General features: G+C 48.1%; 1 protein-coding gene across 1 annotated transcript in view; it reads left to right on the top strand.

The window, feature by feature from the left end:
- Positions 1-3,039: 3,039 nt before the first annotated feature.
- Positions 3,040-20,801, top strand: part of TTLL3 (tubulin tyrosine ligase like 3) — a 34,642-nt gene continuing 16,880 nt past the window's right edge. The window contains 9 exon segments of the mRNA XM_066245947.1: positions 3,040-3,487; positions 3,687-3,778; positions 7,981-8,149; positions 8,290-8,387; positions 9,229-9,357; positions 10,056-10,170; positions 10,750-10,848; positions 12,107-12,302; positions 18,533-18,681. Of these exon segments, the coding sequence (XP_066102044.1) occupies positions 3,121-3,487; positions 3,687-3,778; positions 7,981-8,149; positions 8,290-8,387; positions 9,229-9,357; positions 10,056-10,170; positions 10,750-10,848; positions 12,107-12,302; positions 18,533-18,681 (1,414 nt within the window). The 5' untranslated portion in view covers positions 3,040-3,120.

The following is a 20,801-nucleotide window of genomic DNA, read 5'->3' as shown; positions in this document are numbered from 1 at the left end:
CATCATCCTGGCACACTGAGGTCATGGGTTCCATCCCCAGTCAGGGCACTTAAGAGAAGCAACCAAAGTACACAGCTAACTGGAACAATGAGTTGGCGCTCCCCACTCTCAACCCTGTCTCTCTCGCTTCTGGTTCCTTTTTTTTAAATCAGTGGAAATTTTTAAAAATAAGAACCTGACTGGTGGTGGTGCAGTGGATAGAGCATTGATCTGGGACACTGAGGTCCCAGGTTTGAAACCCCAGAGGTTGCTAGTTTCAGTGCATGGGATCATCAAAATGATCCCATGGTCACTGTTTTGAGCCCAAGGTTGCTGGTTTGATGGCCCCACCCCCAAGGCATATATGAGAAGCAAGCAATGAACAACTAAAGTGATGCAACTTGCCTCAAAAAAAATTTTTAAAGGGTAGACTATTGCCTCTACTGATTACTATGCTAAAATTAGTCGGTAGTCACATGTGGCTGTTTACATTTAAATTATTCAAACTAAATAGGGTTTAAAGTTCACTTCCTCATTCTCACCAGCAACATTTCAAGTGCTCAAATAGCTACCAGTGACTAATGCTTTCAGATAGTACATATATATGTAGAACATTTCATCATCACAGAAGCTCTGTTGGACACTGCCAGACTTCTTGGTGAAACTGCAAAGTCAAAAACACTTGTGTTTGAGTCCCAACTCTTGCTGCTGAATTTTAGCAAGTTATTTAAATTGTTCCTCAGTTTTTTGGGGTTTTTTTTTTTTTTTTGTATTTTTCTGAAGTGAAAAGGGGGGAGGCAGAGACAGACTCCTGCATGCTTCCAAACAGGATCCACCATGCATGCCCACTAGGGGGTAATGTTCTGCCCATCTGGGCCATTGCTTTGTTGCAACTGGAGCCATTCTAGCACCTGAGGCAGAGGCCATGGAGCCATCCTCAGTGCCCGGGCCAGCTTTGCTCCAATGGAGCCTTGGCTGCAGGAGAGGAAGAGAGAAATAGAGGAAGGAGAGTGGGAAGAGTGGAGAAGCAAATGGGCACTTATCCTGTGTGCCCTGGCCGGGAATTGAACCTGGGACTTCTACGCACCAGGCCAACGGTCTACCGCTGAGCCAACTGGCTAGGGCCTGTTCCTCAGTTTCTTAATCTAGAATATGGAGATAATGAATGTAAACTGACATAGTACCTGCTCTACAGGTAGTAAATACACAATAGCTGATCTTTCCACCACCCAACTATTTAAGCTGATAACTTCCATCATGCTAGACTTGGGGAAAAACATTACCCCTGGCTTGGAGAGACTTGGGGGACTATTAAAAGAGCCAGGTATGTAAATGGGTATGCTGAAGTGTTTCATATTCACTAATATAAATGTGGGCCCCACAAGGCATATATTTATGGAAGAGGTTGCCAGGAAATTTCAGAAGGGTTGGCCTTTGAGTTGAGCTTTCAAAAGAGTTTCTTTCAGATGGCCAAAGGGTCTCTTTAAAGTGATAGAAAGGTAATAAAGGGAGGAGGGGTTGGGGCTTAGGGCAGCTTGGACAGCTACCATACCCTTTATGACATTTCTGTGACCTCCCCATCACTTGCAGAATGAGGTGTGCCCTCCTCTGGGGCATGTCACTGTGTTCTAGCTTTGTAGTGAATGCTAAAAGTGCCTGCAGATGTTCGCTATAGAGTAGGACAGCTGCTCACGCAACCCTCAGGACTGCATTGCCTGGGTGAGCCACCAAAACTCTTGTCATGGATCTCCCAGGATCTGGAACTCCTAAAACCAGATTTGCTGCCCGATGAGAACAGGCTGGATGGTTTCCAATCAGCTGGACCTCTCAGGGCAGGGGAGGGGGGAGCCCAGTCACCAGCCAGTGGGTTGGGAGGGTGATCTGGTGGTTGGGTTTGGCTAGACAGCTAAGTGGAGGACCCACCTTCACTGAATGGGCAGATCTAGCTAGTGACAACACAAAGCTAGTTGTTTGGACCAGGATATTCTTTCCTGGACTCTGCCTAAACGGGCATTGCTAAAGTTTGCTTCTCAAATAACCTTTGATTTCCATGACAAATGGACAACCTTTATGAGTAATAACACAGGGTTATATATTTTTGTTTTTGCCACAGAGATAGGGGCAGACAAATGGGAAGGGAGAGAAATGAGAAGCATTAAGTCTTCGCGTGGCACCTTAGTTGCTCATTGATTACTTTTCATATGTGCCTTGACTGAAGGGGTTGTCTACAGCAAAGCTAATGACCCCTTGCTCAAGCCAGCAACCTTTGGGCTCAAGCCCGCACCCTGTGCTCAAGTTGGGGACCTCTGGGTTTTGAACCTGGGTCCCCTGTGTCCCAGTCCAACACTCTGTCCCCTGTGCCACCACCTGGTCAGGCAACATGGGCTTATGTTTAAGAGTGAGGCCTTAGCCTGAAACAACTCATGGGTCAGGGACCAGCCCATTGCCTAGCACAGTGGTAGTCAACCTGGTCCCTACAGCCCACTAGTGGGCGTTCCAGCTTTCATGGTGGGCGGTAGTGGAGCAACCAAAGTATAAATAAAAGATAGATTTAACTATAGTAAGTTGTTTTATAAAGATTTATTCTGCCAAACTTAGCGAAAATCTGACATAAAGTACTTGGTATGTAATTATTATATGCTTTAATTTGCTGTAACTCTGCTTTATACATTTTATAAAGTAAAGTTACTTCCCTACTTTATAAATCACCATTACTGTGGAATCGGTGGGCGGTTAGAAAATTTTACTATTAACAGAGATACAAAAGTGGGCAGTAGGTATAAAAAGGTTGACTACCCCTGGCTAACACATGGTCCTTTGTAAATACTGCGGACTGACTGAAACCCCAGGAAGTACTCCATGAGGAACCATGGCACTGATAGTAAGGGCAGCCCAGTGCTATGCGCTTTCATCAGCGCTTTTGCACATCAAGAGTTGGGCAGGTGAGGTTTGGAGTTCGCCTGCTGGAAAGAGATTCAGAGCCAAACAACCGGGGCCTGACTATGGCGGGTAATGGTTCCCAAGGAGACAACAAATAGAGGGCGGAGCCTCGGAACCGAAGACCCAGCTTCGGTCTCTGCAGGGCTCTCAGGCGGTGGCGCAGGGCGTAGGGGGGGAGCGGGCACGCGCGGCGAAGGCCGCATGCAGGGCCCCCGCCTTGCCGTGCTGCTGAGTAGGGGGGAGCTGAGGGTCACAAACCGGGGCTCTGCCGCCTCGAATGGCCAGGAGGGCGGCCCGGTATGCACCTGCGGCTTCCCGTGTCACTGGGCACGCTGCCACTTAGCGTTCCAGCCTCCAGAGACGCTGCCATGGCCCGGGCCCGCCTCCGCCCTACCAGACCCAGCTCGAGCAGCTGGCGAACGCCCAGCCGGCAGCCCCGCCTTAGTGCGCTGCCTAAGCCGCACCTTCGAGTCGCTAGCCCTCTGCACTCACGCCCAGGGCGCCTCGGATCTACGCCCTCTTGGGCCCTCTCACACCCTAGCCCTTGATGATGCAGGGCTGCAAGACGGTGAGGCCCATTTCAGTCGGCTCATCCTGGCCCGAAGCGGTGGTGGCGAGGACGAGGAGTTTAGGGTGGTGAAATGGGATTCGGGAGAAGAGTGATAGAGGTTGGGCATCCGGATGAAGGGTAGAGATATCGAAGGAGCGTGGGCTTTGGGAGCCAGGGGAGATGCCAGGCTGAGCTTTCACTACGCATCTTTTCGCAGGTTCCCTTGTACTCTGGCCAGGATTGTCCAAGGCGTCTAATCACATGGGCCGTCTCAGAAATGCCAAGATCCACGTGGAGAGAGCTGTCAAGGTTGGAGGGGGTTGGGGGGTGGAGTTCTAGAGTGGTTCAGCCTGCCTCTCTGAACTATTTTATTAACATTCTTAAAAAAACAAGGCCCTGGCCCTGGACGTTTGGCTCAGCGGTAGAGCGTTGGCCTGGCGTGCGGGGGACCCGGGTTCGATTCCCGGCCAGGGCACATAGGAGAAGCGCTCATTTGCTTCTCCACCCCCCCCCCCTTCCTCTCTGTCTCTCTCTTCCCCTCCTGCAGCCAAGGCTCCATTGGAGCAAAGATGGCCCGGGCTCTGGGGATGGCTCCTTGGCCTCTGCCCCAGGCGTTAGAGTGGCTCTGGTTGCGGCAGAGCGACCTCCCGGAGGGGCAGAGCGACCTCCCGGAGGGGCAGAGCATCGCCCCCTGATGGGCAGAGCATCGCCCCTGGTGGGCGTGCCAGGTGAAGCCCGGTCGGGCGCATGCGGGAGTCTGTCTGACTGTCTCTCCCAGTTTCCAGCTTCAGAAAAATACAAAAAAAACCCCCAAAAAACAAGACCCTGGACGGTTAGTTCAGTGGGTTAGCGCGTGCTCCCCAAACACCAAGGTTGCAGATTCCATCCTCAGTCAGGGCACAGTCAGAAGTGGCCAATGAATGCACAACTAAGTGGAACAACAAATGAATGCTTCTCTCTTTCTTTCTCCCTCTTTCCTCCCTCTCTCTGATCCTTTATCTCTCTCTCTAAAATCAATCAATAAAAGAAAAATATTTTAAATTAAAAAATATGTCAGTCTTTAAACAAACAACCCTGATCCCACACCTATCTTTAAATACCTCCCTATTTTTCTTTTTTTTGGGTGACACAGGGAGACACAGGGTACACCTCCCTATTTTTGATACCCTTTCTCTTAGCATACTTGTCTACTTCTTTACCTGGGATTCACTTCTCAGCTCTCACCACTCTGCTTCTGTGCCCTTCCCCACTTGCTTCTGGTAACCACTCTAGTCAGGGTCACTAGGGACCTCCCAGGAGCATCCCCTTTTCTGTCCTAATCTGATTGGGCACCCTGTGTCCTTCTCTACTGCTGCCCCACACATCCTTTCCTCTTTGCTATCTGCTCACTCCTGGTTTTTCTTTCTCCCTCCCTGCTGCTGATTTTTGAAGGTACCTGGGACTTTAGTGGGTCCCCGGATCCCTCCAATACATGTTTCCTTGGCTGTGAGTCCAGACTGTGTACTGTGCCCTCGACCTGTCCTTTCCTGCCCAGCCTGTGTTCTGACTAAACGCTAGGTAGATCTAGTCACCTACTTGACATTTCCATCCAGAGAACTTACAAGCATTTTCACATTTCAAACCATACTCTTGATTTTCCTGCCTAAATCAATCTTCACTAGTCTCTGGTCTTTCCCATCTCCTAGTTGCTTATGCCAGAAATCTGATCTTTGCTCACCCAACCACATATCTATTCCCATCAGCAAAACCAAGTCATCTCTTTCCTAACAAGTCTCAACTCTATTACCTTCTCCCCTTCTCTGTTGTAGCCACCCTCATTCTACCCATTTGTGATTTCTCTCCTACACAAACCACAACAGCCTTCTAACTGGCCTCCTTGCTTCCATCTTTGTCTCCTTTATCCAGTCTCCATACAGCAGCATGTCAAACTTATAAAGCCTCCAGTCACAGCATTCCCTCACTTCGCCTTTAGTGTTTCACACTGCTGTTGATATAAAATTCAAAACCACTTCCAGGGCCTGTAGGGCCTTCCACTGACTAGCCATGACATACCTCCTCAAACTCTCTCTTCATTTCTACCCTCACCCTGGCCTCCTTCTAGTTCCTTTAGACCTTTCTCCAGCTTTAAGACCTTTACACTTGCTTTCCCCTTTGCCTGAACCACCATTTGCCCAGCTCTGTAAATCATAGCTTCTTCTCCACCTTCCCTGACTGTGTATGTGGTATTTCTAGTTTCTCTGGATCTCCAGTAAGTATCCAGTTTTTGGAGCCAGTCAACCTGGATTTAAATCCCTGCTTTTTCACTTAACTGTGTGTCTAAGCTACTCAATCTCTCTATGCCCCTGTTTCATAACCAGTTAAATGAGGATGATGGCATCTGTTTTCCTCTCCTCTCCTCTCCTCTCCTCTCCTCTCCTCTCCTCTCCTCTCCTCTCCTCTCCTCTCCTCTCCTCTCCCTCTCCCTCTCCCTCTCCCTCTCCCTCTCCCTCTCCTCTCCCTCTCCTCTCCCTCTCCTCTCCCTCTCCTCCCCTCTCCTTTCTCCTTTCCTTTCCTAGGAGGGGAGGCAGAGAGACAGATTCTCGCATGCGCCCTGATTGGTATCCACCTAGCAAGCCCACTGGAGGGCAATGCTCTGCCCATCTGGGGCCGTAGCTCCACTGCTCAGCAGCTGAGCCATTGCATTCCTTTAGCACCTGAGGTGGAAGCCATGGAGCCATCCTCGGCAGGATAATGGCCTCTATTAAAAATACATGTTGCCTGACCTACGGTGGCACAGTGGATAAAGCATTCAACCTGGAGTGCTGAGGTTGCTGGTTCGAAGCCCTGGGCTTGCCTGGTCAAAGCACATACCAGAAGTGACTACTATGAGATGATGATTCCTGCTTCTCCTCACCCCCCTTTCTTACTCTCTCTCCTCTCTCTGGAAATCAATAAATTAAAAACAAACAAACATGTTATTGCCCTGGCTGGTTGGCTCAGTGGTAGAGCGTCGGCCTGGCGTGCAGGAGTCCCGGGTTCAATTCCCGGCCAGGGCACACAGGAGAAGTGCCCATCTGCTTCTCCACCCCTCCCCCTCTCCTTCCTCTCTGTCTCTCTCTTCTCCTCCCACAGCCAAGGCTCCATTGGAGCAAAGTTGGCCCGGGTGCTGAGGATGGCTCTGTGGCCTCTGCCTCAAGTGCTAAAATGGCTCTGGTTGCAACAGAGCGACGCCCCAGATGGGCAGAGCATCGCCCCCTGGTGGGCATGCCGGGTGGATCTCAGTCGGGCGCATGCAGGAGTCTGACTGCCTCTGTTTCCAACTTCAGAAAAATACAGGGAAAAAAACCAAACAGGTTATTGTTAGTAATGTATATAAATGCTTTAGCACATAGTAGGTGTTTGGTAAATATTAGCAATTACCATTATAATTTTGACCATGCATATCTATTTACCTACTTGTTTATAATCTGTCTCCCCTACTAGAATATATTTATTATTATTATTTTTTACAGGGACAGAGAGTCAGAGAGAGGGATAGATAGGGACAGACAGACAGGAACAGAGAGAGATGAGAAGCATCAATCATCAGTTTTTCATTGGGACTCCTTAGTTGTTCATTGATTGCTTTCTCATATGTGCCTTGACCACGGGCCTTCAGCAGACCGAGTAACCCCCTGCTCAAGCCAGCAACCTCGGGTCCAACCTAGTGAGCTTTCTTTGGCTCAAGCCAGATGAACCCACACTCAAGCTGGCAACCTCGGAGTCTCGAACCTGGGTCCTTCTGCATCCCAGTCCGACGCTCTATTCACTGTGTCACCACCCGGTCAGGTTCCCCTACTAGAATATAAAAATCTCCCAGGCTCTGGCCATGTAGCTCAGCTGGTCAGATCGTCATCTCAATATGCCAAAGTTGCAGGTTTGATTTCTGGTCAGGACACATAAAAGAATCAAACAATGAATGCATAAATAAGTAGAACAACAAATCGATGTTTCTTGCTTTTTCTCTCCCTTTCCCTTCCTCTCTCTTTAAAAATTAATTAAAATTTTTCTCTCTTTTTTTTTTTTCACGAGAGAGACAGAGACAGAAAGAGGAAGAGATGAGGACAGACAGACAGGAAGGGAGAGAAATGAGAAGCATCAACTTGTAGTTGCAGCACCTTAGTTGTTCCTTGATTGCTTTGTCATGCATGCCTAGACCAGGGGGCTACAGCTGAGCCAGTGACTCCTTGCTCAAGCCAGTGACCATGGGTCATGGCTATGATCCCATGCTTAAGCCAGAGACCCTGTGCTCAAGCCACATGAGCCTATGCTCAAGCCAGCGACCTCAGGGATTTGAACCTAGGTCCTCAGTGTCCCAGGTCAGTGTTCTATCCACTGTGCCACTGCCTGGTCAGGCTAAAACAATTTTAAAATAACTAAAAATCTGAAGGCAGAACCCATAACTGTTGGTTGACCATCCCCTATGTCTGGCACATACTCATACTACTATGTCTGAATACTTACTGAACAAGTAACCTTCTCTCACCTAACAGCAGAAGAAGATCTTTATGATCCATGGGTGCTACCCAGTAATCCGGTGCCTCTTGCGCCAGAGGGGCTGGGTGGAGAAGAAGATGGTACATTCCTCAGGCACTGCCCTGGCGCCACCCCAGAAAAATCTGGATAGCTCAGTAATGGGTGATAGCGACACCACTGAGGATGGTGAGCAGTTCCCTCCCTTTCTGTAAGCTGTCTCTCCTGAGTCCCTTTCCTTTGGTTCCCGCTGTCCCAAGGTTGAGACTTTGTTATGGGCCTAGGAGCATGGACAGGGGCTTCACCAGACCTGGGCTCTGCATTTTCAGAGGATGAAGTTGAGAACGAGGTGCTCCAGCCACCACAACTGTTCAGCTTCGATGATGTACTGGAATTTGATGACCTGGAGGAGACACATGATCTGATGGTGAGGGCCCAGGGGTCTGACAGGGGTTTGCTTAGTTGGAGGGAGAGCACTAGAATCCAACTGGATGACCTCACACAGGTTCTTTCCTTCTCTGAGCCCCAGTTTCCCCATCTGTGGTAAAACCTGATTGCTTCTCTAAAGCCTGGATGGGCCAGCAGAGTGGTGAGGGACAATGACCTCAGCATCCCTGGGAGCTCTGTCCACTGTGCCACCACCTGGTCAGGCCAAATTGCCATTTTTATATGTCAGGAAAGGTTGAGTATTGGCAATTTCACATGGTGTAAACTTCTGAGCCCTTGGACAAGTCACTTACCCTCTTCGTGCCTCAGTTTCCTCATTTGTGAAATGGGATAACTATAGCACCTGCCTCATAAGGTTGTGATGAGGATTAAATGAGTTGACACAGAAAGCACTTAGAACATGGTCTAGCATGTGATATTATTGTTTATTAATAAACTTACTCTCAAAGTTGTAGAAAAGACAGAGACGTAGAGCCTTTGTCACATGCTATGTGCCTATAAGTTTGAGGTCATCATCCTACTGCAGAGCAAGTCATTGATGGCCATAGGGCAGAACAAGGTGTGATATTCAGCTATATAGCTTAGTCACTGCCTAGGGGCATTTGGCCACAGAAGGCTGCAAGCCCACCTCCTCTCTGCTCACTATGTGTGCCCTGGAGGAAGAGCTGTCCTTTTTTATTTTACACGAAGATGGTATGTGGGCTAGAGGCCACCTTAGAAGCATTCTCTCTTTTCATCCACTCACCCTGCTCAGCAGGAAGGAAGAAGCCTCCTCTAGCCTTGTGCTGCCCACACCAGTCTCCCCTATCTCCTCTCCCCAGTCCCGCATGGTTCGGAATGAGATCCCCTACTTCATCTGGACCACTCGGAGGGATGTGCTGGACTTTCGCTTCCTCTCAAAGGATCAAGTGATAAACCACTATGCCCGGGCTGGCTCCTTTACCACAAAGGTGGGCTCCCTTAGGGAGTAGGCATGGCAGTTACCAACCCCCCAGCCCTTGGGCTGGCAACCCAATTCCCTGCTCTCCTTCTCTGTAAGAAAGATTTCTCAGGAGGTATTTGGTATATAATTCAGTGAGATTTGAAGTCCGACAGATCTGGGTTCAAATCCAACCCCTTGCAGAATGTCTGGCACATGTAGATATTGACAATAGATTCCAGGATACAAATGGATTCTAGAGGCAGAAGAAACACCGAGTCCAATGATTACCTTCTAAGTAGAGGATATCCGAATGATGGATCTATTCTCTTACCTGGTTTATTAACAGGTGACTCCATCACTCTGAGCTGCAGTTTCCTCATCTTTAAATGAGAATTTAAAATTATCTTTTAGGATTGTGGTAAAATGAAGTCTTTATAATTGGGACCTGCTAGTGTACTTTTTGATGTGGGCTGGGAAAGATTCCTAGAGGAAGCAGATCTTTAAGAATGTGAAAGGGTGGATAGGAGGGATATGGGGCATTCTCGGTAAAGGGACTGCATGGTATGAATATGTCAGGCATACCAAGTGTGCAGAGGCTCTGAGAATGTCCAGACAGAGACTCCCTAAGCTGCCTGGGGATGTGCCGGGGTGGGGAACCCCTGGAAGGTTATCTGGGAAAGCCCCCCTCCCCTGCCCCGCCTGCTCCCTCAGAAGCTAACTCCATAGGTGGGTCTGTGTCTCAATCTCCGGAATTTGCCATGGTTTGATGAGGCTGATGCTGACTCCTTCTTCCCACGCTGCTACCGCCTGGGAGCCGAGGATGACAAAAAGGCCTTCATAGGTAAGTAAATGTCCAGCTCTGTGCCTGGACCCCTCCGGCTGAAGAATGAAGGCTTTCGCCCTGGCTCATGTTGGAGAGCAAAGGACTTCTCTCCTCATGCTCTTGTCCACCCCAGCAGAATCCCTTCACTGCCCCTAATCCTTATTTTTCCCTAATATGCCTTCCTTAATGAGCCTCCTAGCTTGGTCAGCCCAGACTTCTAGAAGATCTTAGATAGTTTAATTTATATTCTAGAGCAGGTCCTAAAAGTTGGTCAGTGAACTGAGTCTGGAATCCAGAGTAGGTTCCAGCCTGTGTCAAATTCCACTGGGTAGAATAAGTATCAAAAGTCTATCAGGAACAGAAGAGAGAAGTCAGACAAGTCTAGGTCTGATTCTGAAGGCAGAATATGAGCCAAGTCAGGTCAGACTCTAGGTCTGGTTCTATAGTTGTAACAAGAGCCAGGTTCTAACCCAGGTTCTAGAGACAGAAAGTAGCCAGGTTCTGGATCCAAAATGGGGCAGATCATGATCAGGTTCCAAAACCAGAACAAGGCCGGAGCCTAAGGGCTGAGTAGAGTGTTCCCTACCCCGGGAGCAGAGGACTTCTGGTTGACAGCTGCCCGCAGCGTTCTCAAGCTGGTGGTCAAGTCTGAGTGGAAGTCATATTCTCTCCAGGCAGAAGAGGAAGAGGCCCCAGGTAAGTGTGGTGTGGTTCCCTCCACTGCTCCACCAATTTATCCTCCCACACATCCACCCATCCATTCATTATTCATCCACACATCTATGTATTCTCCATATCCATCTGCCCTTCCACCACCCCTTCCCACCAAACCATCCATAAATTTATCCTGCCATCTGTTCTTCCATCCATCTCATCTATCTACCTACCTACTCATCCACAGAACCACTGATCTCACATTTGCCTACCATTTATCCATCCATCCATCCATCCATCCATCCATCCATCCATCCATCCATCTCCCTGCCCATCCCCACACTGTTGATCTCATTCACTTACCTTCTCTCAGCAATACACTTTTCTATCGCTCCACTCCTCTGCCTTCCTACCTGTCCTTTCACAGACCCATCTCCCCATCTATCCACCTGCTTTTCCATCCTCCTATCCACCACCTGTGTATCCTCCAGTCCATCCACTTATTTATTATTCTGTCCCAGCTACCTACCAACCTATCTTCCTGTTCATTTGTTAATCTACTGCCTTATTCGGCTCTCCCATGGTGCTGGCATGTGCCCAAGCTCTCTAGTAAGGACAGATTAAGTCCTGCCTATAGGGAACTTAGGTCTCTGGAGGAGGGAGTAGTGCAACCATGTAGTTTTAGGTTGACTGAGGACCCCTGTGTCTTATGGAGAGGGACACAGAGAAGGCCACATTCCATATTGGCCCAACCCATTGCTTTCCCTTTCCTTTTCTGGACTTAACTACTACCTCAAAGTCCCCATGTTGTAATCCAGGAGGCTGTCATCCAGGGACATAAGGGGTAGTCTACTGGGAGGTGGGAAATCCCTGCCTCTTTCAGAGGGAGACCTCCCCATTGCTACTCCCTGGGTGTGTCAGGTGCAAAGAAGACTGTTGTGTGCCAGGATCAGGCACAGGGCCTTGTGTGTGTGTCAGAGGACCCAGTAGCAGAGAGGCTGCAGGTGTGTCTGGGGCTATAGGTACGGAGGCCCTGGGGATGGCTGGGGTGGGTTCTCAAGTGAGTGACAGGTCCTGGGACAGTGGGGGCCAAGGGTGAACACTAGGGCCTCTGGTAAATTTAGAACAAAACCTCAGGTAACTGACAGGTCCCAAGGCAGTAAGGGATACAGGTGTGTGCTGGACCTCAAGTGTGTTTAGGATGAGTCCTCAGGTAAGTGACAGGTGTTGGAGCTATGGGTGCCATGGCAAGTGTCATGTTACCTGTCAGTTAGTGACAGACCCCTCCCTACCTCTGCAGGAGACAAGAAGCCCAAGAAACTGGAGAAAAGGCCGGTGATGGTGTCCCCAGAGTTTGTGGATGAGGCTCTGTGTGCCTGTGAGGAGCACCTTAGCAACCTGGCCCACCGAGATATTGACAGTGACCTGAAGGCCCCGCTGTACCTCAGCCCTATGGGCTGGTCCCTCTTCCTCCAACGCTACTACCAAGTGGTCCAGTGAGTACCTCTGCAGCTATGGCGTGGGGCACAGGCAGGTGCTCCTTGCTAGGGGGCTTCCATGTTCTGAGCTAATTCTCAGGGACAAACCTCTCTTTCTAGTGCAGGTCCTCATCTCTTCCCTAAGTTTCTCCCTTTGCTCACCTTGTTACTCTCCTGCTCAATAACTCTCAGGGGCTACCACTGTCTTTATGATGGCATACAAACCATTCTTTCTGGATCTTGGCATAGCATATTCACAAGGATCATAGTTGTGCTGTCAGAGAGACAGTTCAAGTCCTGGCTTTGCAACTTTCAAGTTCTGTGACCTTGGGAATGTCACTAATCTCTGAGCTTTACTTTTCTCAAAAGTATATTAAAAATCTATGCATAGTAGATTTTAAAAAAATGTCTTTCTCAAAGGTAGGATTAGACAGTATAATTTGTATTATGTTCTGAGCAGAGACTATTAAGAATCTATTAAATCATTTAGATTTTATCCTAGAAACCAGTGTTTCCCAAAGTGTGTTACATTAGATGTTAATTCTACAGGATATAAATCAGTTTTGTAGAAAAAAGAGCTTTTGTGGTCAATCATATTTAGAAAACATTGGGTTAAACAAAGTTAATTAAAACAAGTGTCACCTGACCTGTAGTGGCGCAGTGGATAAAGCGTTGACCTGGAAACGCTGAGGTCGCCGGTTCAAAACCCTGGGTTTGCCTGGTCAAGGCACATATGGGAGTTGATGCTTCCTGCTCCTCCCTCCCCCTTTTCTCTCTCTCTCTCTCTCTCTCTCTCTCTCTCTCTCTCTCTCTCCTCTCTAAAAATTAATTTAAAAAAATTAAAAATTGCCCTGGCTGGTTGGCTCAGCGGTAGAGCGTCGGCCTAGCGTGCGGAGGACCCGGGTTCGATTCCCGGCCAGGGCACACAGGAGAAGCGCCCATTTGCTTCTCCACCCCTCCGCCGCGCTTTCCTCTCTGTCTCTCTCTTCCCCTCCCGCAGCCAAGGCTCCATTGGAGCAGAGATGGCCCGGGCGCTGGGCATGGCTCTGTGGCCTCTGCGGCCTCTGCCTCAGGCGCTAGAGTGGCTCTGGTAGCAATATGGCGACGCCCAGGATGGGCAGAGCACCGCCCCCTGGTGGGCAGAGCACCGCCCCTGGTGGGCGTGCCGGGTGGATCCCGGTGGGGCGCATGCGGGAGTCTGTCTGACTGTCTCTCCCTGTTTCCAGCTTCAGAAAAATGAAAAAAAAAAAAAAAAAAAAAAATTAAAAATTAAAACAGTGTCTGTTGTGCAGGGCTTTTAAAAATCTATTGGTCCCAGAGAGAGAGATTATGCAATACAGCAGATCCTCAAATAACGTTGTTTTCTTATAACATTGATGAAATGCTGTAGGAACTTAACTTTTGTTTGTATCAATTAGCCTATGGTAAAGTTGGTTTTGTTACACATCAATTAGTTGTAGAACCTATCTACAACGTGAGGACTTACTATGTATCCTTTTTTTTTTTTAAGTTTACTGACTTCAATTTGTTGTTCCACTTTTTTTTTTTTTTACAGAGACAGAGAGAGGGATAGATAGGGACAGACAGTAACAGAGAGAGATGAGAAGTATCAATCATCAGTTTTTCGTTGCGACACCTTAGTTGTTCATTGATTGCTTTCTCATATGTGCCTTGACCGTGGGCCTTCAGCAGACTGGGTAACCCTTTGCTCGAGCCAGCGACCTTGGGTCCAAGCTGGTGAGCTTTTTTTTTTTTCTCAAGCCAGATGAGCCTGCGCTCAAACTGGCGACCTCGGGGTCTCGAACCTGGGTCCTTCCGCATCCCAGTCCGAAGCTCTATTTACTGTGCCACCACCTGGTCAGGCAGATTCTATGATTTGATAGGGGAGACTGAAGAACTAATAAATGAACTTTAAATGACATACTGAGCAAACCCATACCATTGATAATTCATTTGTATCTTTTTTTTATTAAATTTTAAAATTTATTGTATTAATATGAATTCAAGTGTCCCACTCAATATAACAACCTCAACCCCCCACAACATGCCCCCATCATTTGTATCTTTTTTATTTATTTATTTATTTTATTTATTCATTTTAGAGAGGAGAGAGAGTGGGGAGAGAGAGAGAGAGAGAGAGAGAGAGAGACAGGGGGGAGGAGCTGGAAGCATCAACTCCCATATGTGCCTTGACCAGGCAAGCCCAGGGTTTCAAACCGGCAACCTCAGCATTTCCAGGTCGATGCTTTATCCACTGCGCCACCACAGGTCAGGCTGTATCTTTTTTAAATGTCAGAAAATGAATGTCTGACCAGATGATGGTGCAGTGGATAGAATGTAGACCTGGAATGCTGAGGACCCAGGTTAGAAACCCCAAGTTCACCTGCTTGAGCATGGGCGCAGGCTCACCAGCTTGAGTGTTGGGTTGCTGGCTTGAGCATGGAATCATAGACATGACCCCATTATCACTGGCTTGAGCCAAAGATCACTGGCTTGAAGCCTAAGATCGCTGGCTTGAGCAAAGAGTCACTGGCTTGACTGTAGCCCCTGGTCAAGGCATATATGAGAAAGCATTCAATGAACAACTAAAGTGCTGCAGCTATGAATTGATCCTTCTCATCTCTCTCCCTGTGTCTCTCGCTCTCACCTTCATTTAAAAAAAGTCAGAAGCCCTGGCCGGTTGGCTCAGCAGTAGAGCATTGGCCTGGCGTGCAGGAGTCCTGGGTTCAATTCCTGGCCAGGGCACACAGGAGAGGCGCCCATTTGCTTCTCCACCCCTCCCCCTCTCCTTCCTCTCTGTCTCTCTCTTCCCCTCCTGCACCCAAGGCTCTATTGGAGCAAAGATGGCCCGGGCACTGGGGATGGCTCTGGATGCAACAGAGCGACGCCGCAGAGGGGCAAAGCATCGCCCCCTGGTGGGCATGCCGGGTGGATCCCAGTCGGGCACATGCGGGAGTCTGTCTGACTGCCTCCCGGTTTCCAGCTTCGGAAAAATGAAAAAAAAAAAAGTCGGAAAATGAAAATGACCTTGTATTTTCCCCTTAGCTACTAGAATATGTAAAGCCACCCTCCTTAAACTAAGAATTATCAAGTCTGAGTTAGAGCATTATGTGAAAAGAATGTGAGTCCTATTTCTTTCTGGGTGTAGGGCAAGTTCTAGAGGGCTAGAGGAACCTCTCAAAAGTCAGAATTTCATAATATATATATATATGCATCATATGACATACACTGTTGAATTGTCCAGTACAGATAGTTAGCATTCATTAATTCATTCATTTAATAGTTACTGCTATGTTTCTCAACATGTTTCCCCCTATACCCTTTTCTACCTGCCCCCACCCACCTTCACCTTTCCCTCTGGTAATCACCATGCTGTTTGTGTTTCTCAACTTTTTATTTATTTATTTTAGAGAGGGGGAGGGAGGGAAAGAAGGGCAGAGGGAGGAGCAGGAAGCGCCAACTCTCACATGTGCCTTGACCAGGCAAGCCTGGGGCTGCGAACCATTCCAGGTCAATGCTTTATCTACTGCTCCACCACAGGTCAGGCTCTGTTTCTCAACTTTTTAAAACAAATCCATGACTCAGCAGCTAGGCTTTTATCAAGATTGACTTTCCACAAACACACTGGTTGTTTTCTCTTTTTGCTAAAAATAAAATCAGATTGTCATGTTGAGCATACTTTTAATTTTTTTAAAATTTTAAACTTTATTTTTTCATTTTATTAATTTTTTTGCAAGACAGAGAGAGGGAAAGGTAGGGACGGACAGGAAGGGAGAGAGATAAGAAGCATCAGTTCTTCATGTGACACCTTAGTTGTTCATTGATTGCTTTCTCATATGTGTCTTGACCAGGGGGCTACAGCAGAGCAAGAGATCCCTTGTTCAAGCCAGAGACCTTGGGCTTCAAGTTAGTGACCTTTTGGCCCAACCCAGTGACATGGGGTCATGTCTATGATCCCACGCTGAAGCCAGTGATCCTGCACTCAAGCTGAATGAGCTTGTGCTCAAGTTGGGGACTTAGGTGTTTCGAACCTGGGTACTCTGCGTTCCAGTCTGATGCTCTATCCACTGCGCCACCACTTGGTCAGGCTCTTTTTTTTTATGTTTATTTTATTGATTTTAGAGAGAGGAAAGGAGAGTATGAGAGAGAGAGAGAGAGAGAGAGAGACAGGAACATTGATTTGTTCCTGTGTGTGCCCTGACAGGGGATCAAACCGGCAACCTCTGCTCTTCGGGACGACGCTCTAACCAACCGAGCTCTCTGGCCAGGGCTGAACATACTTTTTCAAATTACACGTGCCCCTACTACCTCTATGTGACACTTTTCTGGGCCAAATCACAGACTTACTGAGCAGATTCTTTGTGCTATGGCTCATAGAAAAGTTACCAGTAAACCTAGAAATAAAAAGGTCAGGACTTTGATGTGAATAAGAGGCCCTGCTACACCCTTCCGCCTGGCTGTCCCTGTTCTTGGCACTATCCCAGTGGTTGGTGCTGCCTTCTTAGTAAGAGAGATAAGTTCTCCATGGCTGAAGACATTCAAGAGGCTAAGATGTTAAAGAGAGGTTAGCACCGAGTGAAGGCTTCCTTTCTATTCAGTTAGGAGAGAAGAAATGGGAGAGTTTGGATGAGGCAACCATCTGGGATATTTTGTGACTTGGTTTAGTTCAGGACATTTTGTGCCCTGTAGGGAACAGGGTATCTCTTTGTCCATGAACCCCAATCTGTGCAGATCAGTTGTGGAGGCAAGCTCATGCCAAAGTACTTGCTTATCCAACCATTCATTCATTTAACAAACTTTAAGGGAGTGCCAAATAAGTGCCAGATGTACTGCCTGGGGATAGGAACACACAAATAAGCATAGATGTCAGGTGGTAGGTGATAGGAAGGGAAGAGAAATAAAGCACGGAGATGTATAACACAGATGAGCTTGAAAAGAATTAGACTAGGAAAGGACTCATCTGTCAACCAGTGTTAGGTACAGATTAGAAGGGGAACGCAGGGCCTGGCCTGTTAGCACAGTCAGTTAAGAGTGTCATCTCAAAACAACAAGGTTGTGGATTCCATCCCCAGTCAGAGCCCACATAGGAAGCAACCAAAAAATGTAAGACAGAGTGGAACGACAAATGCTTCCCTTCCCCCTCCTCTCTCTTTCCCTTCCTCTTCCTGTCTTTCTAAAAATCAATAAAAAGTAAGCCCTGGCCTGATAGTTCAGTTGGTTGGAGCATCACCCCAGAGCATGGAGGTTGCAGGTTCGATTCCCTGGTCAGGGCACATACAGGAGCAGCTCAATGTACCTGTCTCTCTCTCTCCCTCCCTCTCTCTCTAAAAAAAAAAAAAAAAAGAGAGAGAGAGAGGAATGCACCCCCAAAAGCACTTTTAAGTAGAGGAATCAGGTAGGAAAGAGTGTATGTCCTGGTTCAACCACTTAACTCAGTTTGTGGCCTTGGGCAAGACTCTTAACTTTCCAAGCTTCCGTTTACACTGTTCTAAAATGGGAACAGTAAAACCTTCCTGGCAAGGCCATGGGGAGGATTAGTGATTATATATGTAAAGCCTTTGGTACTGAGCCTGGCTCTAGATGCAGTACAATTAAATTCTGCCAAGGTAATTTTTTTTTAAGCAAGAGAGAAAGGAGACAGACAGACAGGAAGGGAGAGAGATGAGAAGCATCAATTCATAGTTGCAACACTTTAGTTGTTCATTGATTGCTTCTAATATGTGCCTTAACCAGGGGGCTCTAGCCGAGCCAGTGACCCCTTGCTCAAGCCAGCGACCTTGAGCTTCAAGCCAGTGACCTTGGGCTTCAAGCCAGATGTAACCACACTCAAGCCTGATGAGCCCGTGCTCAAGCCAGCAACCTCAGGGTTTTAAACCTGGGACCTCATTTTCCTAGGTAGCCACACTATCCATTCACCACCAATGGTCAGGCCAAAGTCAATTTTAATGTGATGGAAAAGGGAGGTGGCAGAAAATGGAGTGTTGGAATGGGTGGGGGATGCAATAAGTGGCATTTTCCCATCCTCTCCCATTCCAGCAGTCTGGGTGGCTCCCTGGGCTGATTAGAATTTGGGGGACAGCTTAAAGGTAGATATAGAGGTTTAGAAGAGATCTATCTGGATCTTTAGGGAGGGGAGGGCATGACCAATGTTGGTAGGACCATGGCCAGGAGGGCTTGTGTCTCCCTTTGCCTGTCTACCATGCTGCCCCCAGACCCAGCCCTGCCCAAGACCCATCATCTCCCCACAGTGAGGGGGCAGAACTCAAGCACCTCAAGGCTCAGGTCCAGCGCTGTGAGGACGTCCTGCAGCAGCTGCGTGCCGTGTTGCCCCAGATGGACATGGAAGGAGATCGCAACATCTGGATTGTGAAGCCAGGAGCCAAATCCCGTGGCCGAGGTGGGTGTTAGCCCCTAATTCCTACACTAACACCCTACAGCCTACCTCCCCAACTAGAGACCAGGGCTGTCGGTAGTGCAGGCCCTATTGGAGCCAAATAATCTGGATTTGAATCCCAGCTCTGCTATCAATATGATGTGTGACCTTGAGCAAGTTATATCTCACCTCTTTGACCTTCAGTTCTCTCAACTATGAGAGATAGTAATACATCCTATGAGGTGAGACTACAAGAGGTAATATGTGTAAGGCTCAGTATGGTGCCTGGCACAGAGTAATCATCCCATAAACGCTGGCTGCTGTGATGATGCCAGCTTCTCCTCTCCTGCCCTCAGAGTTGGCTTGATGCTTTAGGTAGGTCTGTTGATACTCACGTGCAGGTGCTTATCATCTAGGGATCTCAGATTTGACCAGCGCATCCTTGTGAGGTATACAATAGTGGTTAAGGTTATGGGCAGTAGTGGGATTCAAATTATTTAACCACCAGTTCTCTGCCCTAATGACCGTTTTAAGTATAAAAAAAAAATGATATACCGAAAGATAGTTTATCATTTCATGGATTTAACTTTTAAATAAGAATAAAAGAGGTATACAAAACTAAATTATGTTATAAGAGTTTTAGCCCTGGCCGGTTGGCTCAGCGGTAGAGCGTTGGCCTAGCGTGCGGAGGACCGGGGTTCGATTCCCGGCCAGGGCACACAGGAGAAGCGCCCATTTGCTTCTCCACCCCTCCGCCGCGCTTTCCTCTCTGTCTCTCTCTTCCCCTCCCGCAGCCAAGGCTCCATTGGAGCAAAGATGGCCCGGGCGCTGGGGATGGCTCTGTGGCCTCTGCCTCAGGCGCTAGAGTGGCTCTGGTCGCAACATGGCGACGCCCAGGATGGGCAGAGCATCGCCCCCTGGTGGGCAGAGCGTCGCCCCTGGTGGGCGTGCCGGGTGGATCCCGGTCGGGCGCATGCGGGAGTCTGTCTGACTGTCTCTCCCTGTTTCCAGCTTCAGAAAAATGAAAAAAAAAAAAAAAAAAAAAAAGAGTTTTAAAATATTAATGAAGAAATATTAAATAATAACTGAAAAACAATAAAGCTGTTATTTAAGATATTTCCATATTACATATTGATTGGCATCCTCACCTGCAATTTTTTTTCACTTATGGATGGAATGAATATTACTCCAGGCGCTTAGAATATGCTGTTGCGGGTCCTGGCCAGTTGGTTCAGTGGTAGAGCGTCATATCGGTGTGTGGAAGTCCCAGATTCAATTCTCACAGGACACACAGGAGAAGCACCCATTTGCTTCCCTACCCTTCCCCCTCTCCTTTCTCTCTATCTCTCTCTTCCCCTCCCACAACCAAGGATCCATTGGAGCAAAGTTGGCCCGGGTGCTGAGGATGACTTCATGGCCTCTGCTTCAGGTGCTAAAATGGCTCCGGTTGCAACAGAGCAACGCCCTCCAGTGGGCTTGCTGGGTGGAAACTGATTGGGCACATGCAGGAGTCTGTCTCTCTGCTCTCTGCCTCCCCACTTCTCACTTGAGAAAAATACAAAAAAAAAAAAAAAAAGACTATGTTGTTGTACAGATGAATGTTAAAAAAAAGAGTAAGGAATGTAAATTTGTGATTTTCACATTGGGCAGGTGCCCAGGCACTCACCTTAGGGAGAAACCTGATTACAAAAGCCATTTTAACAACTGGTTCAACAAACTCAACAAAAAAATTAGGTATTGCTTCTACAGAACCAGTCTGAACCAGCTGAACCCACCACTGGATATGATAATGGAAGCTATTATTATGGCTGCTCAGTCCAATGTGAATGGAATCTGAACAGGAGAGCCAGTAAGCTGGGGTGGTGCCTTAGTCCAGCCTTTAAAAACTGCTAAGGAGCCTTACCTGTGGTGGTGCAGTGGATAAAGCGTCGACCTGGAATGCTGAGGTCGCCGGTTCAAAACCCTGGGATTACCTGGTCAAGGCACATAGGGGAGTTGATGCTTCCTGCTCCTCCCCTCTTCTCTCTCTCTCTCTCTCTCTCTCTCTCTGTGTCTCTCTCTCTCCTCCTTATCTCCTCTCTAAAATGAATAAATAAAGTCTTAAAAAAAAACTGTTAAGGAGCCTGACCTGTGGTGGCACAGCA

Source organism: Saccopteryx bilineata, chromosome 10, assembly GCF_036850765.1.
Source record: "Saccopteryx bilineata isolate mSacBil1 chromosome 10, mSacBil1_pri_phased_curated, whole genome shotgun sequence".
In the NCBI taxonomy this organism is placed as follows: Eukaryota; Metazoa; Chordata; class Mammalia; order Chiroptera; family Emballonuridae; genus Saccopteryx; species Saccopteryx bilineata.
Note: the sequence above shows the minus strand (reverse complement) of the source record. Positions and strands in the feature narration are given on the sequence as shown.